The sequence below is a fragment of the Temnothorax nylanderi genome, unplaced genomic scaffold (assembly GCF_030848795.1).
Source record: "Temnothorax nylanderi isolate EJ_2023f unplaced genomic scaffold, tnyl_v1.0 TNYL_tig0050_pilon, whole genome shotgun sequence".
Taxonomy (NCBI): Eukaryota; Metazoa; Arthropoda; class Insecta; order Hymenoptera; family Formicidae; genus Temnothorax; species Temnothorax nylanderi.
The window spans coordinates 681,453-706,667 of record NW_027249112.1 but is presented as its reverse complement, the minus strand read 5'-3'; the positions used below and the strand labels follow the sequence as shown (position 1 = coordinate 706,667).

General features: G+C 44.5%; 1 protein-coding gene across 1 annotated transcript in view; it reads right to left on the bottom strand.

Annotated features, from left to right (window-relative positions):
- LOC139772513 (uncharacterized) overlaps positions 1-25,215 on the bottom strand; it is a gene marked incomplete at its 5' end in the record, with an annotated part of 79,403 nt that overhangs the window by 30,246 nt on the left and 23,942 nt on the right. Inside the window, one exon of the mRNA XM_071706245.1 lies at positions 13,099-13,136. Within this exon, the coding sequence (XP_071562346.1) occupies positions 13,099-13,136 (38 nt within the window). The remainder of the gene's footprint in view (positions 1-13,098; positions 13,137-25,215) is intronic.

Sequence of the window (25,215 nt, the reverse complement as noted above, 5' to 3'; positions counted from 1 at the left end):
AGCACGAGAATGTCTCGCGTGAAAAATGCACCGCGCCTCGAGCGTCGAACCGACCGGGTATTCTCGTATGGAGAAGCGCGGCGTATGACGTATACAGCATAGCTATCGGCTCTAGTGTTACAACTTCTCAGAGGGTGAGAGAGAGAGAGTATGCGTTTCAACTAGTCTCGGATATAGAAAGTTATAAACGGTAAGTTATAATGAGATTTTATACGTGAAAGTAAACGTCTTCGCGGGCGACTTACAGCGAGAATAAACTATCCCGGATATTTTTTTTACAAGACTTTTATGATACCAACGAATCGAGCATTTATGTAACCGCTGAATGAAGAATCAATTTATAGGGTAAACCAAACGATGCTTTTCCTCCACGTACGCGTTATAATGTTACCTTTTTAAGATATGTCTGTCATTATACGAAGCAATAAAGATTAATTAAACGGTCGGGTAGAAATAAATTGGATTCGCGGATGTGAGACGAAAAAACTCATCGCGCCTGCGAAGAGACCAATTTCTCGCACACGTCCCTTGGTATGTAAAATTCACGACGAGATTCCGGATTTGTCTGCGAGGACGCAGGCCGGTGTGAGTAATCGACGTTCGATCGAAAACGAATGGGAAAGAATTTGGTCGGTTAGTCTGCAGCGCAACGGCGGATGCTCGAACAAATCCGGTAAAAATTAGGCTGCGTAACTGAGAGAGGGGAAATGCATTAGCCGGCGTTTTGAATCATTTAGAATCGCGCCAGAGCTCACGTAGGAATGCGGACGTATTAAAGCAAACGCGAATCTTTCCGCGATACGCATATCATATGAATGCCGGCAGAAGTTTTCAGATAATTCTTAAACGGTCGAAATACATCTCTTTTATGACGGTAACATTGTATCGTCGTGAAACAAATTCTCTCGCGAGATGAACGCAGTTGTAAACAAAATGTTAACATCATATCGCGACCATGTATTTAAAATATTATTAATTATGCTAATGAATATGCAGAGAGGAGGCTAAGTAGGATCCTAGAAATGTTCATTTAATATGTGGAAACGCATTTCCTAATTGTACTTTTGTGTATATATTTAAAAAATAGACATGAGAATTTAAATTATATCTTGCCAGAGTAAATCACATCTGTGTGGATACTCTCGTCACGATAATACTTAAACGAAAACTATAATTATTGTACCCGTCATTATGAAAAGCGTTCCAAGAGGATAGCGTCATTAGACCCTAACGGTACTTCGCTGTAGGGTGTGTTCAACGGGAGCCTCGCGTGGCAGCCACGTGTCAAACGGTCCAATTTGCCGGGCGGCAGTTATGTTCCCCAATTAAAAAGGTAACTGTTTTCGTTTCTTCTTCTCCTCAACACAATTAGGACAGTTGCAGTTTTCGGATCTGGAAAGGTGGATCCAGGTTTTTCGTTCGCGCGTTCAATTTTGACAGTCGAGAAATCGTGGTTTTCATCCTCGAGAAATTGGTTTTTTTCTCGCGTCCGTTTTCTTTTTTTTTTTTTGTACGCAACAGACTGTGGACGCCTTAGTGGGAGCTGTCAGCCGAGAGTAGACTAATTATTCCGAGTTCTACATTAACAATGGTCGAACGTTAATTGGTAACGGTCTGGCTACGCGTTAATATAAACGATATTACACATTTTTTGCACGTTTCTTACACGTTTTGCTTTCGCGAAGGTAATTCAGCAAATTGAATTTGTTAATTGAAATTACGCGTGTTCTCCTTTTCGTAATTACATTACGTTGCATCGCCGAAGATTTCTTTTCTCATGGACCTACGTATTCCGAACGCTCTTAAGGATCATTTTGTGAGAGAACAATTTAATAGGATTTCGCGTATTTCCCGTCCGCTCTTCCGTTCGGTTGTTGCTTTCTACCGCCGCTGCAATTACTGAAAATTGCATTCGCGTTGAATTATATCGAAAAAGAGAGAGAATTCAGGGCTAATCGAGTTATATGATGAAAACCACTGGCGGTCAGCTAGCTTATCGTCGGGGTTTGCATTCTGCATCCGCGAAGCCAGGGTAGCCCGCGGAAGGGCTGAAATAAATCGCGATGGTACATTCGCGCTAACTTCGCGGCCGTACTCCGTATTTTATATCCTTGCGCTGCGCCGCGCCGTTCGAAAATTCGACTAAATAAAAATACAGCCGTACTCGGCCAATATATTTCTCTGTTCGATCCGTGGTTGCAACGTGTTGCGCATTAATTGAATTACCGTAAGTATTTTTTGACATCAATGGAACATGTACAAAACGATACTTTATCGTCGCAGTAAATACGCCGTGCAATATAGTCTCGTGTCGCAAAATGCAATAAATCAGGAGGCTCTCTGTGCTCTTTCATTATTTACAATTTAACTCCTTCAAGGTATGTCACACCGTGTACCTGCGTAGGATTTATTTCAATTTTCTGAGAATCTCACAGTACTTACTCAATTTTTGCGCCGAACAAACTTCTGCTCCAGACGATTGTAATAGGAGGACACTTTTTCACTGACATGGTGAGTGATTAGAGAGACGGATTTACGATGACGATACATAGTCAACGCCGCCTTCCCGCACGACGAATTCGCGTCGACTGGCTCGATCGATATCGATTGTACTCGGTACGAAAACAAACGCGTGTCGCGAGGCCGGAAGTTAGCTTGCAGCTACTAAAGCTCCGTACAAAAGTTTATGAGTTGTATACAGGATGGGGTTGAGTGGGTGGCGGTCGGAAGGGCGGCAAAAGGGGGTAGTTGGGCAATGTGGTGGTTCACGGTGAGCGGTGGGAGGGATTGAAATGGTGGACTCAGGAGAGTGAGACAGGCGGCGGGGGGGGGGGTGTGAGGAGGATAGGGCAGCGGCAGCAGCATTCGAGGAGGAAGATAGGCGCGGGCGAGCTTTGATGTACGAGCTTACGCCGCGGAAAGAGAAAAAGAGGGCGAGCGCGAGAGAGGAAGGGACAAAATTTTCGCCGGCAAAGGGATGAAATACGATTTTATTTGCCGCTGGGGCGCGCAGCCGTCCTCGATGGGGTTGGCAGTCCAACTGTCCGATCCGGTGCCGTCCGGCACCGCTGGTCCGGTATAATGAATAAACTTGCGCGACTTGCCGCCGAGAGAAAGATCGACCGTGCGCATGCTAAAAGAAGCCCGTAATTATTCCTGCACGTAGACCCGGCATGTCTGTTCCGATCAATCACCGACGATACCACGACACACCGAGGACACAGATAGATCAAATTTTACCAAATAATTCGTAACGAAACATTCTCTTGACGTAGCGATATATATCATATCCTCCTCCGTCATCGATATATTTACATGAATTATATATTTTCTTCGTCTCATTTTTTAAACAGTATCTATAGTTTAATGTTGTAAAATGTATATGTATGTATGTAACGTTATTAATTTGCGTTACATGAACAATCTCAGGCAATCATTACTACATATGTATCTAGTTTTGTATGATTTGTCTAAATTTGATATCCAAACTTTTACAACTAACGTTACACACAACGGAAATGAAAGTATTGAAATTGATTTGCGCGCTACCGTATCTCCGACGCATTTTCGATGAGATAACGACATTAAAAATGCAACCGGCAGCCGAGCCGTGTCCATTTCCGGGCGACACATCCCCAGTGATCACGCGTCTTCCGCCGTTGCGAGCTGCCGACGCTGTTGGCGTTGCACCGACTCGCGATGTAATTCGGCGGCTCGGCCGTCACTTTACGAGGAAATTTGCATTAGCCCAGGACCCTTTTGAAATAAAAGGCCAACGAAAAAAGGTGGAAAGGGTGAAATAGCGGAAGGGATGGCGGCGAGGGGAAAGAGGAAGAGAGAAAAATTGAGCGAGAGTGCCGGATGCGAGCGGAAAGAAGATAGAAATGCGCGTATGTGCAACGAAAGGTGCTCGTCTAACTCGAGCGCATGCGCCTCCACTATGCATCCAACCCCCTCGCTTCAACACCCCCTCTCGCACCCTCTCTCTCTCTCTCTTTCTCTCTCTCTCACTTTTTCCCTCTTTCGCCGTCCCTCTGTATCTCCCACATGTAAGCGCCGCGGCGCCGGTGAGATTTATCTGGCGATGCGAGAACGCGAAACGCGGGATCTGCATGGGTGCAGGTGCATGTGAGATGCACGTACGCGTCCGCGTGTGCGTGCGCGAGAACCCCGCGGGAAGCCGGAGAGAGGCTCGGATGTCCAGTCCGTATTGGAGAGAAAGAGAGGGAGGCGGCAGGGTCAGATAGGCCGAAGGAAGGGAGACGGAGGAACGCAGGATGGAAAAGCGTGCGAGAAGGACGGCTTCCAGTCCGCGTTTCTCTCGAAACCGTGGAATGGCGAGTTGGACGAGGAACGAAAAGGACGAGAGAGTCGCAGGAGGTGGAGGAGGTAGGTGGAGGAGGACGATAACGGAGAGGAGAAGGCGGAGGGGAACAGGGGGGGAGAGAATGAGATATGCTGATAGAGAGGTCCGAGCGCGGCGGAGAACGGCGGAAAGAGTGGAACGGACGCGAAAAAACGGGGAAGAGACGGGGGAGAGAGAAAAAGTGCACGTGTGTGGAAGAGAAAAAGAGCGAGGAAAAATTAGAGGGAGAGGAAAAGGGAACGAGAGAGAATACTCGTCCCCGGAGTGGGGGATCGCGCGAGGGGTACGAGGGGTGGTGCAAAGGTGACGGCGAAGCAGGCGGCAGTGCGTCGGACGGAGAGAGCCAGAGGCTGACCAAAAAAAAGGACGGCCGCTTCAATTCATTGATCGCCCAGCGGTCCAAGCGGCGACGCGCGGGGTAGAATAAAAAAAAAGCGCCGGGTACGACGGGGAAGGAGGGTCAGGCAACGGGTCGTCGGAGGTGGTGAACGGGGGCAGGGGGCGTTGCGAAAAATCTCCGCGCAAAAAGTGCGCACGAGATGAAGCGAAACAGGCGAGGAAGGCTGGGCCGGGTTCGGGGGTGGCGAGGAATTTACGAACGACGGGGAAATCGCCGGAGACGACCCAACCCGGCTCTCTTTTTTTAAGACCGTCGGGCTATAGGTGTCTATCACTTCTTTTTTTCTCTCATCAGCGATGTAGCGCGCGGACGTGCGACGCAAGAATTTCATGCGCGACGTAGGGAGCGAGTAGCCCGGCGAGCCGAGCGAGCTCCCGCGCCTCCGAGCGTATCTCCTCGGGGTTGCAGAGACGACGTGTACATTTTTCAGGATATTGGCAATATTTTACGCGACGTCGCACGCCCCTGCACGGACTGTGCAAATAGACATAAATATGGCTTACGCGTGATTGAGAGAGAATCCGCGCGTTGAAGTAACTGACGGTTAAAAATTACGTTTTTATCGTGCTTAAATTTTTGCATGACAATTCTTCGCGCTATTGCATTAATATATATACATGCGCTTCCTATTTGGCTCGCGTCAATATTCATTTTGATGTAACGTGTACGACGAATTTGGGCAACCATGCAATTTTCCAGACGGATATTGGGTAATTTCTCAAGAGCTCGCACAATAATCCTGTTTTCGTCGAAGGAACTTGACCAAGAGGAAAGCAGATGATTCGGAGATACACCTGGCAAGACTTCGGATTGAAGGAAAAACCCTACTACGATCGAAAATAATGTCTTGGAAACAGCTCGAACACGACGGTATCCTATTTTTCTTCCACTCGAGCAGCCGCTCCTTGCGCTTTCCAGAAACATCTGTATTTCGGGAGACCCTTTTTCGCATTTCGGAGACAGATGCAAATCGGAAAGGGTTTCTCCTGGATGCGAGAGATCGGAAGGAGTCGCGTCTTTGCGCGGCCGCACCCTTTCCCCGAATTCCTTTCATTCTACGGTTTTCCTATGTACGATGCATCTGTCTCGCCCACAATATCTCGACGATTTCGCTTCCAAATTTAGCCCGTGATTCGATATGGTCATTGTGCTCTTGCATTTGTCGAAAACGCATCTTGCGGGATCGAGCGTGAAAGAACATTTGCGAGGGCTTAAAAGAAACGGTGCGTGTTGCAAGATGAATATATATGCGCGAAGCTCGCAGTAGACGACACAATGATAAATTGTATTATTCGCGTCGCGGATCTTTTTTTCCTTCTCCTCACTCTTCCTCCTACTTCTCACTACGTATATAGCGTTTAGGCGGTTTAAGTGTACTAGAAATTAAGATGAGATAAGCGACGACGGAAAGTCCGGTCGTCGAGTGGCTTTTAAACCAGCTCCTGTTCCCCTTCGTTACAATTAATTGTTTCCTTCCTCTATTCTTAGCTCACAAAATCGAGTAGGTACTACAATACAAGTTATATATTGTGCATTCTTTTCTTATTAATACGTTAACTCTCGCACAATGCCCATATAACATATAACTTTAGTTTTTTAAGCTGCAGTTAATTACGTACATTTTTATTTATCTCGGAATCAATAAAGCAAAGAGGTAATCTTGTTTAGAAAACTATTTTTCTTTATAATCCTAAATCCTTTATAATCGTATACTGTTTTCAAAAAATCTCATCTACTTCAAAAATTGATTTGAGAGTGCAATTAATACCAAAATTGTTATTACAAAAAGCAACTATATCAAAAATATTGCCGAGTAAAATTTGGCTGATATTAAATCGTGAGAACGATTATTCGCAAGGAGAAATTATGAGTCGAGACAGATACAAGAAAATTAGTAGCAACGCGACATGGGGTGTTCGACTATCCAGCTAAAGGTTGCAAGAGAATTATCAAGTTATTAGTTAATAGTAAGTTTAGTATTTTTTAGCACACACACAAACTCTAGTTTCTGTTTTAACAAAATCAGTTTAAGGCTTGCCTGTGTAAATTAAATATCACGTTAGACAAATGTTTACTTTCCACAAAAACGCGCCTCCATTGATTACCTCTTCCGATTTCGATAGATCTCGCAACCTCGTCTAGCAAGTTCGTTGACGCATAAGAAACAAAGAGGCCTGCTTTCGTTAAAGAGTAAGTAAAAACGTTCTCTATTGGGCACGTAAAATAAAAAAAAGAAAAAATCCGGGAAAAGATACTGGCGGCCAGGCTTTCAGCGGAGCGTGTACTTGGGAGATTAGTGCGCTTTACTGCGCGATGCTTTTTTTTCTCTCTTTTCCTTTTCCACTTTTCTCTTGAGGAGAGAAGCGTGTGGTAGCCGGTGAGTTGCTTTGAGGATGGACACTCGCATACATTTATGTCTCTTCTCTTGAGCGAAAGAGCGAGGACGGGAGAAACATGTCAGAGATAGTGAGTCTTCGCGAGAAGAAGAACCGGAGGACTTCCAATGAAATTGTGAAACATTCTTGTGCACACAACATTGCAAGGTTTTACATGGCCCTTACTATGCGCGTCTCACATTCATATTCTTATATACCATTTTATGTTTCACTTCAATCACAATTATCTTCAAATAATTATATTAAAAATTAAAATATAAATAGATCTGCTATTGGTCATTCGAGTCAACGCAAATAAACCGGTAATAAAATACGTATTTTCTAAACGTGGAAAGAAATTATTTTCCGCAGTTCGTACGAAAGGAAAATTCGTATAATATGAGTCGCAAGAGTGGCCCCTGTAATTTGCACCGCAGTTGCGGTGCCGCATAGACGGACGCGCACGCGATCACGAGCGATAAATCTTCGATTTTCGACGCGGGGTCTCTCACCTTGGGTGATCGTAAGTCCCGAGAAACACAGGAGGGACGAGGAAGACCCCTACGTCACCGCACGCGGCAGCTGCCGGTACGTCATACTTTTTCTTTGTCTCAAAGAACCCTCCTCTTCAGTCGGTGCTCTTTGGGGTACGTACGGGGGCCACGCGCCCGTGGCAGATGTTCCGTGACGCATGCCCCTTTGCTTCTGCATATTACGTACTTATACTTGGAATTCGCACGTACAAGGCGCGTAACACGCGACCGATTCCCAATGTGCACGCGCGTGATCCTCAACGACGAACCCAAAAACCGTGGGGCGACAAATGTTCTATGGAATGACCGACGGACAATACGGCGGAGGGGGGTTGCATCTAAATTTCATAACAACACCCTCCACAATCTTTGGAGCTCTCGAATCAAAGTTGTAATTTAGGCGAAATAAAGTGGAATTCTTAAACGATGTAATGGCTCTGTTTCAAAAGGGAGAATTTATAATAATAAAAAAAAAACTAAAATTTTTCAAAAATCAATTCTCTGAAAAGTAATTTAGCTTAATGATTATTAATTTCTATGTTTCTATTATTTAAATAATAATGTACACTTAATACTAAATAAAACAATTCGATTATCGGAGTAACGAGATAAATTTAGAAAACCCGCCCAAACTTTCGATACGTGATAAATTTCAAAACAAGCTGAACTAATCTGCATATTCCATTTCTTCAAATTTATAATTATTCTTGGTAGCGATAGAAGAAACATCCGTATATCCACATATATGTGTAACGCCATGCAAACATATATATCTTTAGAAAACGCCCCGTGCGATAACAGCGAGTCTCGTGATAAAGAACAATATAATGGTCTTGTTAAAGATACGCCTACTACGGATAAAAGTGAGTCGCAACGCGCAGTGATCGAGCGAAACGGTACTGAGAGAGAGAATTCAGCATTTCAATCAAATCTCCAATTATTTTAGCGAACGCGAATAATTTTAATACTTTCATACATAGTTTCAAGTCTTCTAAAAAATCGTATACAGTGTCCCACTAATGTATCATTAAGAGCTAAGATTTAATTATAAAAGTCATAAATTACATTCTCTCGTTTTTTACAACAGCTAAATGTTTCTCTCTAAATATTCTAGATAGGAAATTTCACAGTTTTCGCAAGCATTTCATGTCACATTATAGTCGTACAATCATATATTGTAATAGACTATTTTCGGCCACAATATATTAGGACACATTTTGATGCATATTCGGTAAAGAGAAAGGGGGCACGATGCATAGGAGATGGACGCTTCTTGGCTCAACACACGTCGTCACACCTGACGTCACATACTCGTTAGGGGGGCAGATGGCCCCCCTCTCAAGCGTGACGTTGAGCTCACGGGGTACCTGGTGGCGTCTATCTATGGGGCCTTCCCCTTACTCTTTGCTTCTTTCTCTCTCTCCCTCGCTCTCTTTGACATCCCATAAGGTGAGGCAAAATAAAATAAAACTCCCGCGAAAGGGAGTTCCCTTCTCCTCGCGCACACACGCGCAGCTGCTCAGGTAGCACGAGCTACTTCCACATTAGAGGACGGAACTGCCATGGGGTGCCCCACTGGTGCCCCATAGAAATTCCGTCTGGCCAGACGCTCGCGCTCCCTCGGCGCGCACGCCATCGAAGGGGGAGCGAGGAAGAAAAAAGAAAGAGGTTATCAAGGTGACGGAGCTACGATCGATTTGTAGAGGTATTAGTATACGGAAACGATTCGCGCGTGAACATGTATGCAGGGAGCGCGATCCCCGCACGGAGGGGAACATTACTTCCGAATGCCACTATGTACGCGCATTTATCACGCATCGGAAGATATATACACGCGCGTAATTATCTCTAAAGCAAAAAGAGAATATGTTTCCTATTATATTTTAGAAAAATATGTGAAGATATGTAAAATGTCTGCATGTCTAAAATTTGTGTACTTCAGATCACATTATTCCTTGTCATAGTTTTGATGGATAAACTCTTCTATCGCTATTGAAACAAGTTTACTGTTGCTTTTTAATTACAAGGCTACTTAAATAGAAGATAGAAATCTATCCTTTTTTAATTTTTTAATTATCGAGGTTTTCCCAAATATCTTTTTAAAAATCTCTTTCTATCGATTAAGCTTTTTCATTCGTCTCAAAAATCCTTTCACGGGAAATAACGATTTCCGATACGCTCCGCACGTAAAATGTATTAAGCTATTGACATAAATATAATTTAATCTTTATAGATTTTGTATGAGCTGATTCCCTGCACAATATATCGATAGACGAGTAATTGGTGCAGGCGGAATGATCAATGCGCCATCGACGTGTCGACAAAGATTTCCGGACAATCATAGGCGGGCATCATTGTGCACACTGATTTGACCTAAAGCTATACCGAGCTGTCTTGTTAGTGTGACAAAAAGTGGCCGTAGAAATAGCCAAAGAAATTTTTCTTTCCTCGTGCCCCTAATCGGCCATCTTTGCGAACTGTAAAGGGCCAACGGTAGCCTAATTGCGGCGAGAAAGCACGCAGCGGAAGAAAGATTTACAAGGTGGCAAACGAGCGTGGCCATCTCGCCATTGTACGATGTATTTCTACGCAAAGTGATCCTGCCTCTCAAAACGATCTCTAAACGCCCAATAACGAGGTCTCGATCGAGCGGGCCTTTTCACGCCTCGGTTAAAAGAGAAGGCAAGAGGCCGGGCAGAGGCGATTTCTGTGTCGCCGCTCGTAAATCTCACTAATTCTCAGCACGAGACATCCGGTCCGGTCTCCCGGCAAGGCGTCGCGGGGGCGTTTCGTGTGGTAAACATAATGTCGAGCCTGTAAAACCTGTCCCCGTCCCTTTTACACGTAGCATCCCTTCTTCGCGTCTCTTCGCAGCGCGTGCCAGCTTGTGGCTCGGCAAAGCGCAGCTTTTTCACCGACACCACCTGGGGATATCTTTCCTTCTTCGCAGCCTCTTCCTTTTCGGGAATCACGCGTCCCACTTTCATTATGTATGCCGTGATGCTTGTGCCACCCTCGTTGCATGAATCATCAAAATCAATTCTTACGCACGTAAAAAATCCTCGCGATTATTTAACATTAAAACGACTGAAAAGTAATATTTACTATTTTATATAGTTGACTAAGAAATAATTCCTATGTACACATAAATAAAATAAATTGAGAATTAATTAACGAAAAACATGTTCTCTTTTTTGCCGCGATTCGTGTTATTAATATCAATTAAAAGTGCATTTGGCAAAATTAATTTTCGCAAAAATTTTTAATGACAAAAACAAAAATACTAAAACGATCAAAGTAAATGGTTTCCTCATTTATGTGTTGAAAATTTCACTTTCCGCGGCAACATAAAAATACTTTATGGCAAATGTATCGGCAAGAGCAGAATTTGCGCATCATCTCAGAGCACACCAACGCACAGCATTATCCCTTGGCGTATCGCTATCCACCCACTCGAGTCGCCGCTCGTGCGCGCTTAAATCTCTCGGCACGAGGTACAATGAAAGAGAAAAAAAAACTAGACGAACGAAAGTATTAGGGAGCGATCAAAAAACGTAACTGTTGTCGGTACCTGCGCTACCCCTGGCCGTCGTTAAGTGCGGAATTCTGTTCGCGGCAGATTGGTCGATCCTCTCAACGGTATCCGGCACCAATTTTGAGGCTCTCGTCTATAACGGAAGATTAAAAGTACTAATAACGAACGCGCGAGCGGGGAGAGAGAATCGTTCACGGGCTGCGAACTACCGCTACACATCGTCTTTCGCCGCATGACGCACAATGACTTCCGAAACATATGTCGAACGACGTTCTTCCTTCGTTCTCCCGACGCCGACCCGCATCGAGATGCGTTATTAACGTGCGTGAGCGAGGGTGGCATGGGGGCGGGAGCGAGAGAGTTTTGTCGGTCGAGCGACCGCTTCTGAAGAAAGAGGGAAAAAACGCCGGGAACGAGGGGGCGCGCAGGAGGGGGTGAGAAAATCCATTTTCACGTTTTAGACCGCCATCGGTTTATAAGACACGTGGGTGGATGAAGGCGGATAGAAGGCGCATAAGTGGGGGAATCGGAGCCATCTGGTACCAAGTTGCGGCCTACTATCGTTCGAAGGTATGCTCCGCGCCGTGAGGGTCCTTTAAATCCACCAGAGACACGCACCTTGAGACCTGTCCCGGCCAAGGACCCTCGATCGCCTGGCCCTTTAAACATCGACACCGAAAGCGAAGACACCGTGGCGCCCTTGCATCCTTCCTCCTGCCTTCCGCCGTCGACGACCTCGAGGGTAACCGCCGGATGAATAGTATGGCTCTTTTCATTTCCGACTACACTCGCGTGTATTCTTTCATTCGGTCGGCCTCAATTAAGCTCAAGCTGGACGATCGCGTTTTCAATTTGTATCACGCTCAATAGCGTCAATGCTACTCTATCTAGAGAAGGCTCGCGTACCTGTGAGACGCAAGTATGCCGTTCTACGTCACAGAGATTGAGCGATATAATAAATTATATCTACCTAACTTGTATAATATTGTAAAATAAATAAAGGTATTTAATCGTATGATAATCCTATGCGGCTTAATTCATGCATTCTCAGAAATAATCAATGCGGTCATAGCACACATGTGAACGGTATTCGTGCGGAGCATTCGTGCTGTTTGCGTGGAAGATCAGGGTAGTGTTGACAGTCGACCGACAAAGCCAAATTAATTTGCAAATCGCTGTTCAAGCGAATCGGGGAGCATTTCGCCTACTATGATCGCGGGGAAACATATATCGGACGAAGATGGACAAGTAACGAGAAAAAGATGCATTGTCTTCGAATATCAGAAAAGAAATTAGAAAGACCGTAGTCGTAGATGCTGTTATCTTTAACTCAGTAACTCGTAACTCTCGTTATACTTGCACTTCTTCTCCCTTCTTTTTGTTTTCTTACACAGCGATTCGAAGAGTGTATCGGTGGAGCCTTCGTTGTCAATCGTTCATAGTACGCCGCTGTCATGCGAACGCAGCGACGTGGGGCACGCGCAGGGGGTCGATCCGTGGGGACGAGCTGACAGTGAGTCTCTTATTAGGGAAGGAGTCAGCAAGCATGATTATGTACCTTAGAGCGTCTCCGTCTCTCCCTTCATTCCCCCCTCCCACCCTCCTGCGCCGCATTCGACATCTTTCTTTCTCCGTCGACTCGACGCCCGGCGTCATCCTTGACGTCGCACGACGACGAAGCAGCCGCCACGACGCGGAGCTGCATTGTCAACCCTCAACTTGACGTTCATATATGCATGCATTGGCGTAGAACGACGAGAAATTGTCGACGGGCGCGATTGCAATAGGCGATCACCGGTTCCCGCTTTGTTTCGCGTGAGAAGTAAGTTTCCCGAGACGAGGTTCTCTACGTCTCGTGAATTAAGTTAATATCGATAGTATATACTTACGTTGTACGTTGCCGTGGCGGTGCGAAAGGTGCCGTCCCCTGAAACAAAAAGAGCAATTAGTCAATTATATCATCGAATATCTCAAAATATAACTACATGTATCTTATTATTATAATAATTTATTGTATATCGCTTGTGCATCGTTGAACTGCAACTCAAATTGCGTTATTGTTTTATCTTTAATAAACAGCTGATTCACTCGGCAAATTTCAATCTTTAAAAAGAAAAAATGTTTTGTGTTTTCACTTTTGTCTATTTTAATTATCTCTCATGGTTTTTGTCGTTATTCATACAGTTCTCGCGGCTAAAGTATTTTTATGGAAGAAGCTGTTATATATGCTAAAAAACTTTCAGAGACCATAACGAAACATTAACAAATTTGTAAAAGTGAAATTGCAGAGAACTAAGCCGTACTCCTCGAAATTTGCATATCTACCTCGCCAATGCCGCCCAAGGCGATATTGTCGTCACAATGAAACCCTCTCCAAAGCTCGCCACCATCCCCAACACAGTCGCACGGACTATGCAACGCGCGCGTGTCGGCGACGAGCTTTTGCCTCGCGTCACACGTGCCAAAGTTCACGAATTTCGATCGCGCATAAATATCGAGGCGATATAAATATAGCGCGCTGCGTTCTCTCCGAGGTTCCTCGCAATATACTCCACAGCCAAAAATAAAGGCATTCCCCTGCGCAACGGGTTATTTAATCGAAAACACGTAAAATAGAAACTGAAAAAGTATCCCATGTATTTACATTAATAATAAACTTGCAATCTAAATCTCTTTGTAACCTTGATTTCTATTTGCTAATTTTTATAATGAGATACCTAACTTGTGTAATAAAATATATCTGCATGAAAGAAATTAGCTTGCGACGTGCCTCAAATTCAATAACTTGACTTCATTATTCGGAACTCTAAGTATGACCAACCTATACTTCCACTGCATTGTTTCAACTGGAATGCACGGGGAAGGATGTCGAGGAAGTAGAAGTCAGGAGGAGGACCGAGACAGCCAAGGAGGATCGTAGGTGTGAGGCACTGTTCGACGCCAGTATCTGAGACAGTTTCGGCCGGCAAGATTTAACAAATAGGTAAAGTTTCGCTCGCGAGGATGCCGGAGTTTGCGGATTCTCCGGCGTAACCTCGACATCCTCTCTCCTCTTTGTTCTCAAGTTTATGATGTATTAGCTGTTCCCCGTTGTATCCCTATCCTCTCTCTTTCTCGTTCTTTCCCTATCCATCTTCCAACGTTCCTTTCCTACACACCGTCAACTACGTCTACTCTCTAGAGTTAGCCAATTTATGCAGCTCCGGGATTTAAGTTATAAAGTGTATTTAACTAGCGATATTAGGAGAAATAATAGAAGGACTTCATAGCTAAATCTCTTTTTGAAATAATAAAACCGTATCATTAAAGGAGAACGAACAAATTTAACGATTTGATTTTAGAGAATTTGAAAAGACTTCCTAACACAACGGTATCAGTTTGTAGTATCTCACAAGGCAGTCACAAGGACAATATTTTCGTCATCGAGCGGTCCGTATTTCGGGGAGCGATGAAAATTTTTGGCTGTCTTGTACCGTGACACGCAGACGCCACGGGATTGCCGTCCCCGGGATTAATAAACTTCGTCGCGTTTCGGCTTAGCCCGTGGCGTAACTCCGCGCGGAGAAAATCAATACCCGATACACATCCCAAAGGTCCGCTTATACTTGTCGCGCTATCTCGCTTTTATCTCGATCGTATCTCGCATATTGGCGTACGCCTAGCGTCTCTACACGTACATCACGCGACCGTCCACATGGACACGCGAACACGACGAGACACGCGTAACGCGCCCCGACGAACACACATATCGGCGCCGCCGCCCACACATCGTTTCCCACACCCTCCTCACGGACTCTTCGGGGGTGACAGATGGCTTTGTAGACAAAGAACTTAGCCGACTGGTTTTCGTGGACGTTGCGTAACCCGATAAAAGCAAACCCAAGTCGATCGTTTCGACATGGCAAAGTCGCCGCGCTCTCTCTTCCCCGCACTCTCTTCTCTACAACCGTGCCGTGCAGGGTGGAGGGAAAGGGGGGCGGTACGATGGGGTTGAAAATCAAATCTGAGTGTCTCGATGGAAATCTTTGTCCGGCCAAGATTACTCCTAGCTTCACGACTCAATCGCTCTCTTCGTTCCGTCCGTCACCCCTTTAATCATCAATCAGATATTCCCCTTGCGATGGGCTGGCGAACCATCGCGACTGAAGCGCACTTTAGTGCCGTTCTACGGTGATTAGACGATTAGGAGCGTCCTTTGCTGGAAGGCATATTACGTTCGTCGAGAGAGTGTAGAATTAGCCGCGCGGCATTGTGCGCGAAATGCTATTGACGCTCTTTGCGTGCCCGCGTTAAACTCTTTTCTCCATCGTATGGCACTGCGCATACACGACGACGCTGGCTACGCGTAATAGACTTAAAAATAGTTTCTAATGTGCCGCCGAGGGAAGTACGCACGCCGATATATCAACGAGCCGCACAGTTATGACGTACGACGCGCGTTGTTGGAAACAGATTTATAATTAGTTTCCTGTTGTTGTGACACCGCGTAAAGCGTACGTACGCGCTCGTTAGGTATAGAGCTAGCTTTGACGATTTAGCCTCCGATACGCTTGTTCGAGCATTGACACGATATTTCTGGATATGGATTATATATATATTATACGCGTTATTCATTGTACAGATTGCTGCATCATTTGTGTCCCGCATGTTGTACGAATTACTATACGAAACACTTACTCGTTAAATTCGTAGGATAACACGGTCATTCGCTATTACACAGTTATTTGCTATTCTGAGTTTGTAAAGATTTCATTAATTTCTGCCAATATGCTTTGCATATGCTAATTTTTATTTTACTGAATTCACTATGTTTCTTTAAACAAATAATAGATTTATTAGCACTAAAAATTATTGAAATTGTAATCGATACTTGTAAACTTAGTTCGTGTTAAAAGTGTGTTTTAATTATTTTCAGGTAGTGCAGAGATGGCAAATATTTGTGTAGCCTTAATTTTAACAACCTAGTTTTATTCCAAAATTGTTAGGTTAATCATAATACGAGTGATACTGCTTATAACATTGTAGTCTTTTGTAATAAATATACTTTTTTCTTTTTCCGAAAATAATGACACTAAAGTTATCGAGCTTTTATCGATTTTATGCCACGAGAACTGACAAAGACTGGTTTCAATCAGACGACGTCTCATCTCATACGATGAGATTAGTTTTTGGGTTCTCGTCTTACGTTCTGCGCGTGATTAAGACGCGAGCATGCGTGCGTGGTATACGCACACGCGCGTGCATCCGAAAAAGGGGCGTCGAATCGATGGGTGGCACAATAGGCACGTGGCAGAATCTAATCATCGCAGAAACCTCAGGGTGAATCTATGTTTTTTTTTTTAAGTTTCCTATTCACCGTGTTAACTCTCTGGAAATTTATTAATTCGGATCAGCGTCAGATCGGTTCATTGTGTCGCGATTGTCCTTCTTTCGTATGCTTCAAGCGTCCAATAAAAAGAAGATAAGTATTAGTAATCACGCTTTAAGTAAACACATTTCGCTTCAGGGAACAGAAGATATGGAATTATAGGTTTTACCTGGCGTTTTCTTTCCTTTCTTAAATTAACCTGGTTTCAGTAAACTCCGCGATACGAAGATAAAAGCAATGTTACCCTCGTCGAGATGAAAATCCTGAGATAGAAACGACTCGGTGGAAATAAATCTGCCAATACGCCTCCGAAGTTTCCACGAATATAACTCTCTTACAATTAAACATGCATTACCCGGATGTCGCATACCAAATGCATCTCTGTTGCGCGTTGTGTCGCTCATCGAGAAAGTCGTATATCTAAAGTTAGCATTTGATAACTAGCTTCACATTCGATTAAGCCTCTATCGTGCACAAGAGACTCGGTTCTATCTGAATGCGAACTACGAACATGTGGCCTCCGCCTCAGCAGGAGACGCCCCCTTCATATGATCGTCAAAGCGGTAATGGAATATTTCGATCGTGGTAGAAAGGGGGAGAGATAAATAGCAAGCGCGAGAATCTTCAGAAGAATTATGCATATAGATTTACATTTCAATATATCATATATCAAATTTCGCCATGGTAGTTTGTCATTTTTTTTTTAGGACAGTCGCTAAATTTTAAATTTACAAAGCGGCAAGGCGCAAAGAGTACTTCGCAGTAACGTCCGTGCCTCGGCGGTTTGCACAAGCGATTTAGAACAAAGTTATACAGGATTTCTGCGGTTATCAGTGTTAAGTATCCTGGCACGGGACCTGGATTTCCTTGTAGGAAGGACGGAGCAACAAGTGGCTTCTTAGCTCGGACAATCTTAGCTCAATGCTCAACAAGTGTTTCCAAGTGAGCACACATCTTGAAAATGTCCCTTGAGCATAAATCCGTATCACGAAACGATTTTTCTCTTAATCGCCAGTCACTCTCCCGTGCAATAAGAGTGTCATAAATGTCGCATACATATTTTACGGTTTCTAAATCTCGGTTCGATTTTATGAAAATGGTGTTTAAATATAACACGTATTATTTATGAAAAATGTTACGTGTTAATATGAAAGATTCTTTTACGAAAAGTATTACCAGTCTTTCAATGTGACAGCCTTCTAATAATATAATTAATTTAAATACCATTTTGAACCGTGTAATAATGAATTACATAAAATATTTACGGGTTAAATAATATTACGGATTAAATGTTGTTGTATTTTCGATATGATTGACTTCATCAATTTTAATCTGATCGCATTACATAAAGAGGACGACTTTTTCAAACTCGCGAAACACGCGCAGTGTGTCGCAATAAATCGGCTTATAAAGATAGGATTGCATCCAAGCGACAGAAAAAGCATATTTCTTTATGAGGTTCGATTTATTGTTGTCCAAGTTATTCGACGTCGAGATGTAACGAAATAATACCGCGATATTAAGAACGAACAAAAAGCCGTGGCTAATCCCGAGACGAAGGAGAACACGGAAGAGAAAGAGGATAGCCGGTCTCGCGTGCCGTGTCTAAATAATAAAATAAAACCGACCCTCTAGCAGTCTAGCTCCTTGGCCCGCGCTCAATATCCCAGCAACAAGTTGATATCTTGTTCGCTCGACATTTACGGCAGGGGGGACGGGGGGGGGGAGGGGGCTTGACCGAGGGTATGGAACGTCGTCGTAAGAAAACGCTTGTCCTTTCTTCCAAGTTTCGCCGACGGGACGATTCTTTACATCAACAGGTTTCTCCGTAGCCCGCGGCCCGGAAAATCTTCGAGGGACGGATCTCTTTGGTCGCGAATAGAGACCGAGAAAACTCGCGGCTCAAGAACGGTGTGGGGGAAAGGCGGACTTCCTTAGGGTCTGGGCTAGAAAGGGATGGGCATTTCTTGAGGGTAAACGGAGCGAAGACGTTGGGATCGCGGCGTCTTGTAACCTGTTGAAGCGACATCCCTCGGAAGATAAAGCGTCTTTTTTTACGAGAGGAAAAAAGGGTGCCGAACAAAGGTGCCGAAATGAAAGAAAAACGCTTAAATTGTAAAACTATCTGATTAAATTTATTAACTACAAATAACGATCGAAGTATTAATTAAATTGACTAATCGTATATTGTGCTAAATCTAATTGATCTCTTGAGAAATAATTTCCAGAGCGACGAAAAAAATAATTATTAAGAGGAAAATTAAAGGTGTTTAGACGTTCGGGACAAAAATTGCGCATGGATGGATAGCTAAATAGAAAAAGACAGTGTCGAGGACTTTAGACGGTAAGATGGCCAAGAGCGAAGAGAGAAAGAGAGACCGTAGAGAACGAAGGAAAGAAGACTGAAGAACGAGAGCTCTTTGAAGAAGTGACACCTTTGTTTTACCAAAGGGCGCTTGAACGTAACGTGAAGGGTTAGTAGTCTCCAGGAAAATTGACGAGAAAATTACGCGGAAGCAAACACAAAATCCTCCTTGCACACTTACACTAATCGCATGTACGCACGTAGAAACTCGTTAACACGTTTAATTATCGTATCAAATTGACACAAGATTGGTCAAATGTTTGAATTTGTCAATAGATTGTTTATAACGTTGCTAATTCATAAAATCAAGCATATAAACATTTATCTGACAATTGTCTCACAATAAACATTGCGCGCTATATTATATATTTATTCGTATAAGTTTTTGCGGTCAGATCGGAACAGAACTCATATTTTATAGAAGTTGTCCGACTTTCACGTGCTATTCAATTTATCCGGAAGGACCGATCCTCCTCGAAGGATCGTCTCGCATTCTCCGAAAAATAGATCGCTCAATCGGATTCCGACCAGGCCCTAAGAGGTGATCAACCTCAGCCTGACTTTTTAGCAATGTATGCGCTTTTTGTGGGCGTGCGGGGTTTCTTTATAAGACGTCGGAGGCATTGTGTCACCGTCAATGCGCCCCGCCGGGATAAATATTTAACAGCGCACGGCTGCACCGCTACGTCAACATCCCGGAGGTTACTTAACGTTCTTCCGGTGGCCACCAGGAACTCATTGAGGATGCACTCGATCACTCGGCTCGATCTCTCTTCCTTCTTTGCCTCTTCTTGCCCGCGACAACGATGGGCAATGAAGCTGGAGGATCTTGCATAGATTCGAAATATGCAGAAAACGCGCGCGCGGTCGCGACGCGCTCGAGCGCACATTGACAAAAAGGTACGCCACGGTAAAAGGCAGAGACCTGCATGCGAGGGGGTGGATACGGGGAGAAGGGCTGGCGTAACCTACCTAGAAAAATGAAAGGGAGATCGCCGATTTTGTTTGTCCACAAAACGCCGCGAACAGAGGCGGTTTGGCATTATGCGCCCGTCGTAAATAGACGGCGGTTAGCCACCTACACAAGCAGATGATGAGCCTTTTTTGGGGGATTCTTCGGGATTAGCGACAGGCGGGTGGTAGCGCGCGAGCCGCACGTTTGGGGGAGGTACGAAACAGAGAAACCAAATGACGAGAGAGTCGTGCCGGAGTAATTTGAGATGCTCTTCTTCTTCTTCAGCTGCCATTGGGCAGCAGATGCCGAGATTGGTACGACGGAGACAATGCTACGGGGATAATGGACTTCTTAATTCGAGAACATCTAGTTGAATGGATCTATTTCTACCGAGGACTGCGCCTTCCGTATCAAAACATGTCTGTGTCGGTCTACATTCTGTCTTGTTCTCTACAGACAATGCATAATACACGTAATCATGATACCTTTATACGGATATTAAAAACGCAAGAAAGTAGGTATGCTAAGAGAATGTCACATGTGTAAGAAAAATTCTCTGAAAATGTAGCTCTGATGCTCGATATAAATGACACAAATTAAAACATACGAGTACCAAATAATAATAGCAAAGATAATTAAAATACTCGCGACGATTCGCTTGGAAACATTAAAATATTATATATAGAACGTATATCCAATGCGTTCTGACGTTAAAGCTGGAAGTGAAACGGACAAGCAGTAATAAATAGAATATTACCGAGACGTCTTTTCTTCCAGCATTTTCGCTCATTTTCTCATCTTCATTCCGCAAGGCGGAAATTAAAAGTTTTCTTCCCGTAAACGCGCGAATCGAGTTCTCATCTCCGAGACCATCCCTGGTACCGGAGACAAGCATATACGCGCGCTGGCTCGTGAGGACGTGCATATGCGACTCATTGTCAGCTGACACCTGTAGACCTACCTACGCGGCGGGACACGTACGCGGCCACTTACTTATGAGAAAGTGGGGTGAAAAGCTCTCGCGCGTTCTTTTCATCCCAGCTTCCCGGCGGCTGCTTTATGTCTACGATGTATCCCAGCTTGCTATATTCATTATATGGAAACGGCGCGCTTCCTCTTTACTTAGCTTTTCTTAAATCTCTAAGCTTCCGTCGTTGATTGTCACTTCACGATAGAGATGAGAGATGAGAGCTCGGCATCCGAGGCATTAAGTCGCTTGCACTTCACGCACATTTGCAAATAACATTCTACGGACAAGGTAACGCGGGAAACGTCGCGATTTTACGTCCACGAGATTCCCCAAGTCGCGAAAGGGTTTCACGGAGCTGAGGGAGTTTCTTTTAATTAAAAGACAGCTATTATTCTTGAAGGGAGGCGAAAGAGATGACGAGGCCGCTGCAGCTTATTTACCTCGGCGAACGCTTGACGACCGAGCTACTTGCGGCTAGAATATTTCTCTAATGAGGACACGCGCAAAAAGCTCGAGAGTATTCCCGTGCTCATGAAAGTTCGACGCCACCGAGAAAGTCGGATCTTTGCGTTATTTCAAAACTTCTTACGTTTGTAGAATTTTACCTCGCTTAGTTAAACCGCCATTTTTGCTTTTGTCAATTTCAACTTTAATTTTCCTTGCTACCAATGCACATGCACTCGATAGCAGTAGTAAATAAAATATAATATTCCAGCCAATTGCAAAATAAAAAGGTTCGTTTATAAAATAATGTCAACTGGAAAACTGATAAAAATACGTAATCAGCTAAATAAATTATATAACTGAATACTTTTGTTAACATTCGAGATGTAAGATCGATCGTAGCTCATGTCATGTGCTCGTATATAACAAGCGTAACAAATAAATATTTATTTATTAAATAATTTATTTATTAAATATTATTTAAAGCATCGAAAACTATATTTAAACACGATGGCCTGCAATGCACCTTTTTTCGTGATAAGTTTCCATTTTATCAAGTGACATAATTTTTAGAGCACGTTCAATTACTCATATTGTGAATTCATCAATGGACCGGCTCGTGCCATCTCTTAAGGGTGGACGCCACAAGTAAAACCGCGCGTTATTACGGTGGGGTAGTTACCATCTGCCTTTCGTTACCTGTAAATTTGTGCACCTGGACGCATTGGCGCCACCGCGCGTTCATATTCGCTTGTTGGTGTACACGTTTATCGATTCCAACGAAATTGGCGGTTACGACAATAATTTGTCAAAAATCGTGCTTGATTAATACCTCATGGAGCACGAAATGGAGAAGGGAGTGTTATTTTACTTTTACAAAATTGATAACTGATGTAATATGTTGAGACACTTAAGATCAAATCTTTTAATTAAAATTATATGTATTATAAAGATCGAACAACGCATTTAATTGTACGCAATTGATAATACATTATGCTTCGTAAAATTTTGCTGATTAAATTAATTTCATGACAAATCCGTATATAAGATGTCCAGTGAAAGAAAAGCGGCTAATTTCGCTTCCGTATTGTCGTATGCTGCATAACTCGGCGAATTCACAATAAAAACCTTTCAACGACGGGCGAATGATTGTTTGAACTGAAGCATCTCATAGTATCGGCGAGTGCATTCGATTTATGCACTCGATTAAACGCAAAAATCCATTGCTTAATTATCCGTAATATCCGTGGCAATCCGTGGAATATCATGGACCGCCGGGCCGAACCAGTTTGAAGAGCGACGAGTAGTGAAAAAAAAAAGAACCACCTACGCACGTATACGCGTGCAGTCGATCGGCCGCGCTGGTTGGTCTGGGGGTAAAAACAAAAATCGAGGCCGAGCCCGCAGATACGCGGTTTTTGCGAAATTACGGGTCCCGCCTCGAACCTTCGCACACTCCCGTAAATCAATCGGCGCTTCGACATTCGTATATATTCTCCGTTAATTATTTTTATTCACGGCCCAGCGTATAGGAACGCCCAGTTCGCCGGCCTGGGAGTTCGTATTTTGTACGCATACGCACGAGTCTCTAGTCCACCCCGATCACCACACTCGCTCACATATACACACGCACACACACCATACACGTACACAGACGCGCACGCACGCCAGGCACGTACGCTCGCACACGCAAGCGCCCGGCGTAAGTGCGCCCGATGCACCAGGATGCGTGCGTGCGTGCGTGTGTGCGTGCGTGTGTGCGTGCGTGCGTGCGTGCACGTGTCGCCATGGCACGGCGCGCATGTGTGTACGTGTTGGCCGCTCGTGCGCAGCATGCGTCCGCGTGTACTGGGCGCACGCGTGTGCGTTACGTATTTTCGAATAGCGAAGAGCCAGGCTGGTTCGTCAAATTTGCACATTTATTCGTTTACCGTCATACAATCGAGCTTAAAACTCGCGCGAACGCATGTGTGAGTGCGCGGCCGCCCCGTCAATGCATGGGCGCACACACGCCGCGGGCTCATCCCTTATTCATAACTCTTCGAAGGGCTTGATGGAGCTCCAAAGCTCACGACACAGCCCAACGATTTTTTTTACACTTTGGTCTCCTGTTTTGCGCCGGACCTCCCCCCCCTCCCGTCCGGTTCTCTCCTCCTTCACAAAACACTTCATTTCACGTACCACGATTCTATAATAGATCTTGATAATATCGCGCATTCAATGACGTACCGTCGCGACGGTGGATTAATCCACGTTTACCAGCCAGCGCCCTTTTTCGACGAGCTTCTTAGCCACGCGACATTTCGGCATTTTTCGAAGTGTGTGAGACGACACCCGCCACTCGAGCAAACACATTTATCCGAGCGTAATAATTCTGCGGAATTTGGGAACGCGCGGGGCAGCTGCTAATTAACAGTTCAATCGCACACTCGGTCGCTCCGATAGTTTAATTGATTCCGAAATAGTTGCCTCCCGGCGGAAGAGCCGTGGGGGATGCCCGAGAATGAACCGCCGCGCTACCCTTGTCAGACACCCTGTGGTCAGGAGCCGAGGAGATCCGGCAAGAAATAAATTACCGAACGCTATACATGGGTACCAAGAATGTCCACCCTTCCACCTTCTTCCTACTCGGCGCTCAACTCCCCCGCCGTACAGCAGTTCGCGAAACAATCCTGAAGCAAATCGAACGCTCCGCGTCTCTTCGTTTCCCTCACTTCCGTTTGAATGGGGAGGCGAATGCAAAGACGAACTTCTCTTTTCGCAAGGGAGAAGGATATAGCTTATTTCGCCGATAAAAAGCGAGTCGAAAAAGCGCGACGTAGATGGAATCGTATCAAAGTATTGGCGACGAGCAGTATTTGAAAATTGCATTAAATGCACTCTTGTCATATCCTCCGTTTCTTAAAACAAGGGAAATATGTCGCGACAAATAGTTCGTATGTTCAAATAAACCTTTTCATAAAAAGCTGCCTTTTTTCCCCTCTCTCCATGTTATTGCTTCGCTTTGTGCTGCGTTATTGCGTTTTTAATTTCGTTTCATGGTATGCGCCATATCGAAACGCGTTACACGATTTTTGTCACGGCGTAAGCGTCAGTAGCAGGTGCGGGGAGAAACAGGGAAGCGAAATACACGTGCACACTCGCCGTAGTTTTGGAATCGCGAACTTTCAACATGCATGTAAGTAGTCCGGCGTGCAGTGCCTTCATTTCTCCGCCTTTACGTTGATACTCCCGAGAAGGGTGAAACAATCGTGAACCGGGAAATTTTGTTCTGTGTACTCTCTCAGGGTATACACTCTTAGCCGGGTGCGCGAGTCTAGAAGTGTATCGCAGTTATTGTGTAACTACACGATACTTCGGCAGTCTCTCGGACGTAAGCGAGCAATTCAAGGCTTCGTGCCAAACAGCTCTCTAATTTCCCAAAGGCTCATATCTTGCGTATCGCGATATCAGCACTTAACTATTCGCGAAAAACTAATAAAACATCGGTACTTAAATTGTATAACTCGCATTCCCTATTTTACTTCTCGTTCAACTTGTTAAATATAAATGTACTATTATTAAGTTTCTCATATGATTCTTTCTTAGCATTTACATTTATATTTCGCGTCGCGGGCATTTAAAGAAATGGAATTTTGTCGAACTAGGATTTTAACCACTACACAGCAATTTATTTATTTAAAACTGACTTAACCCTAAATCGTGGTATAAAAGTCTCCTCGATCAAAGCCGCGCGGGCAGAGTGAATAAGACGCCGCCACTTCGGCCATTAACAGGAGTCTGCGAACGACAGAGAGGGACGTATCAAGGATAAAGGTATAAATGCAAGCGCGCACGCACACATCTTTCGCACGAGGAGGATAGCACCGCGTGTTCGCGACAGCTAGGCACTACACGGCCGCGC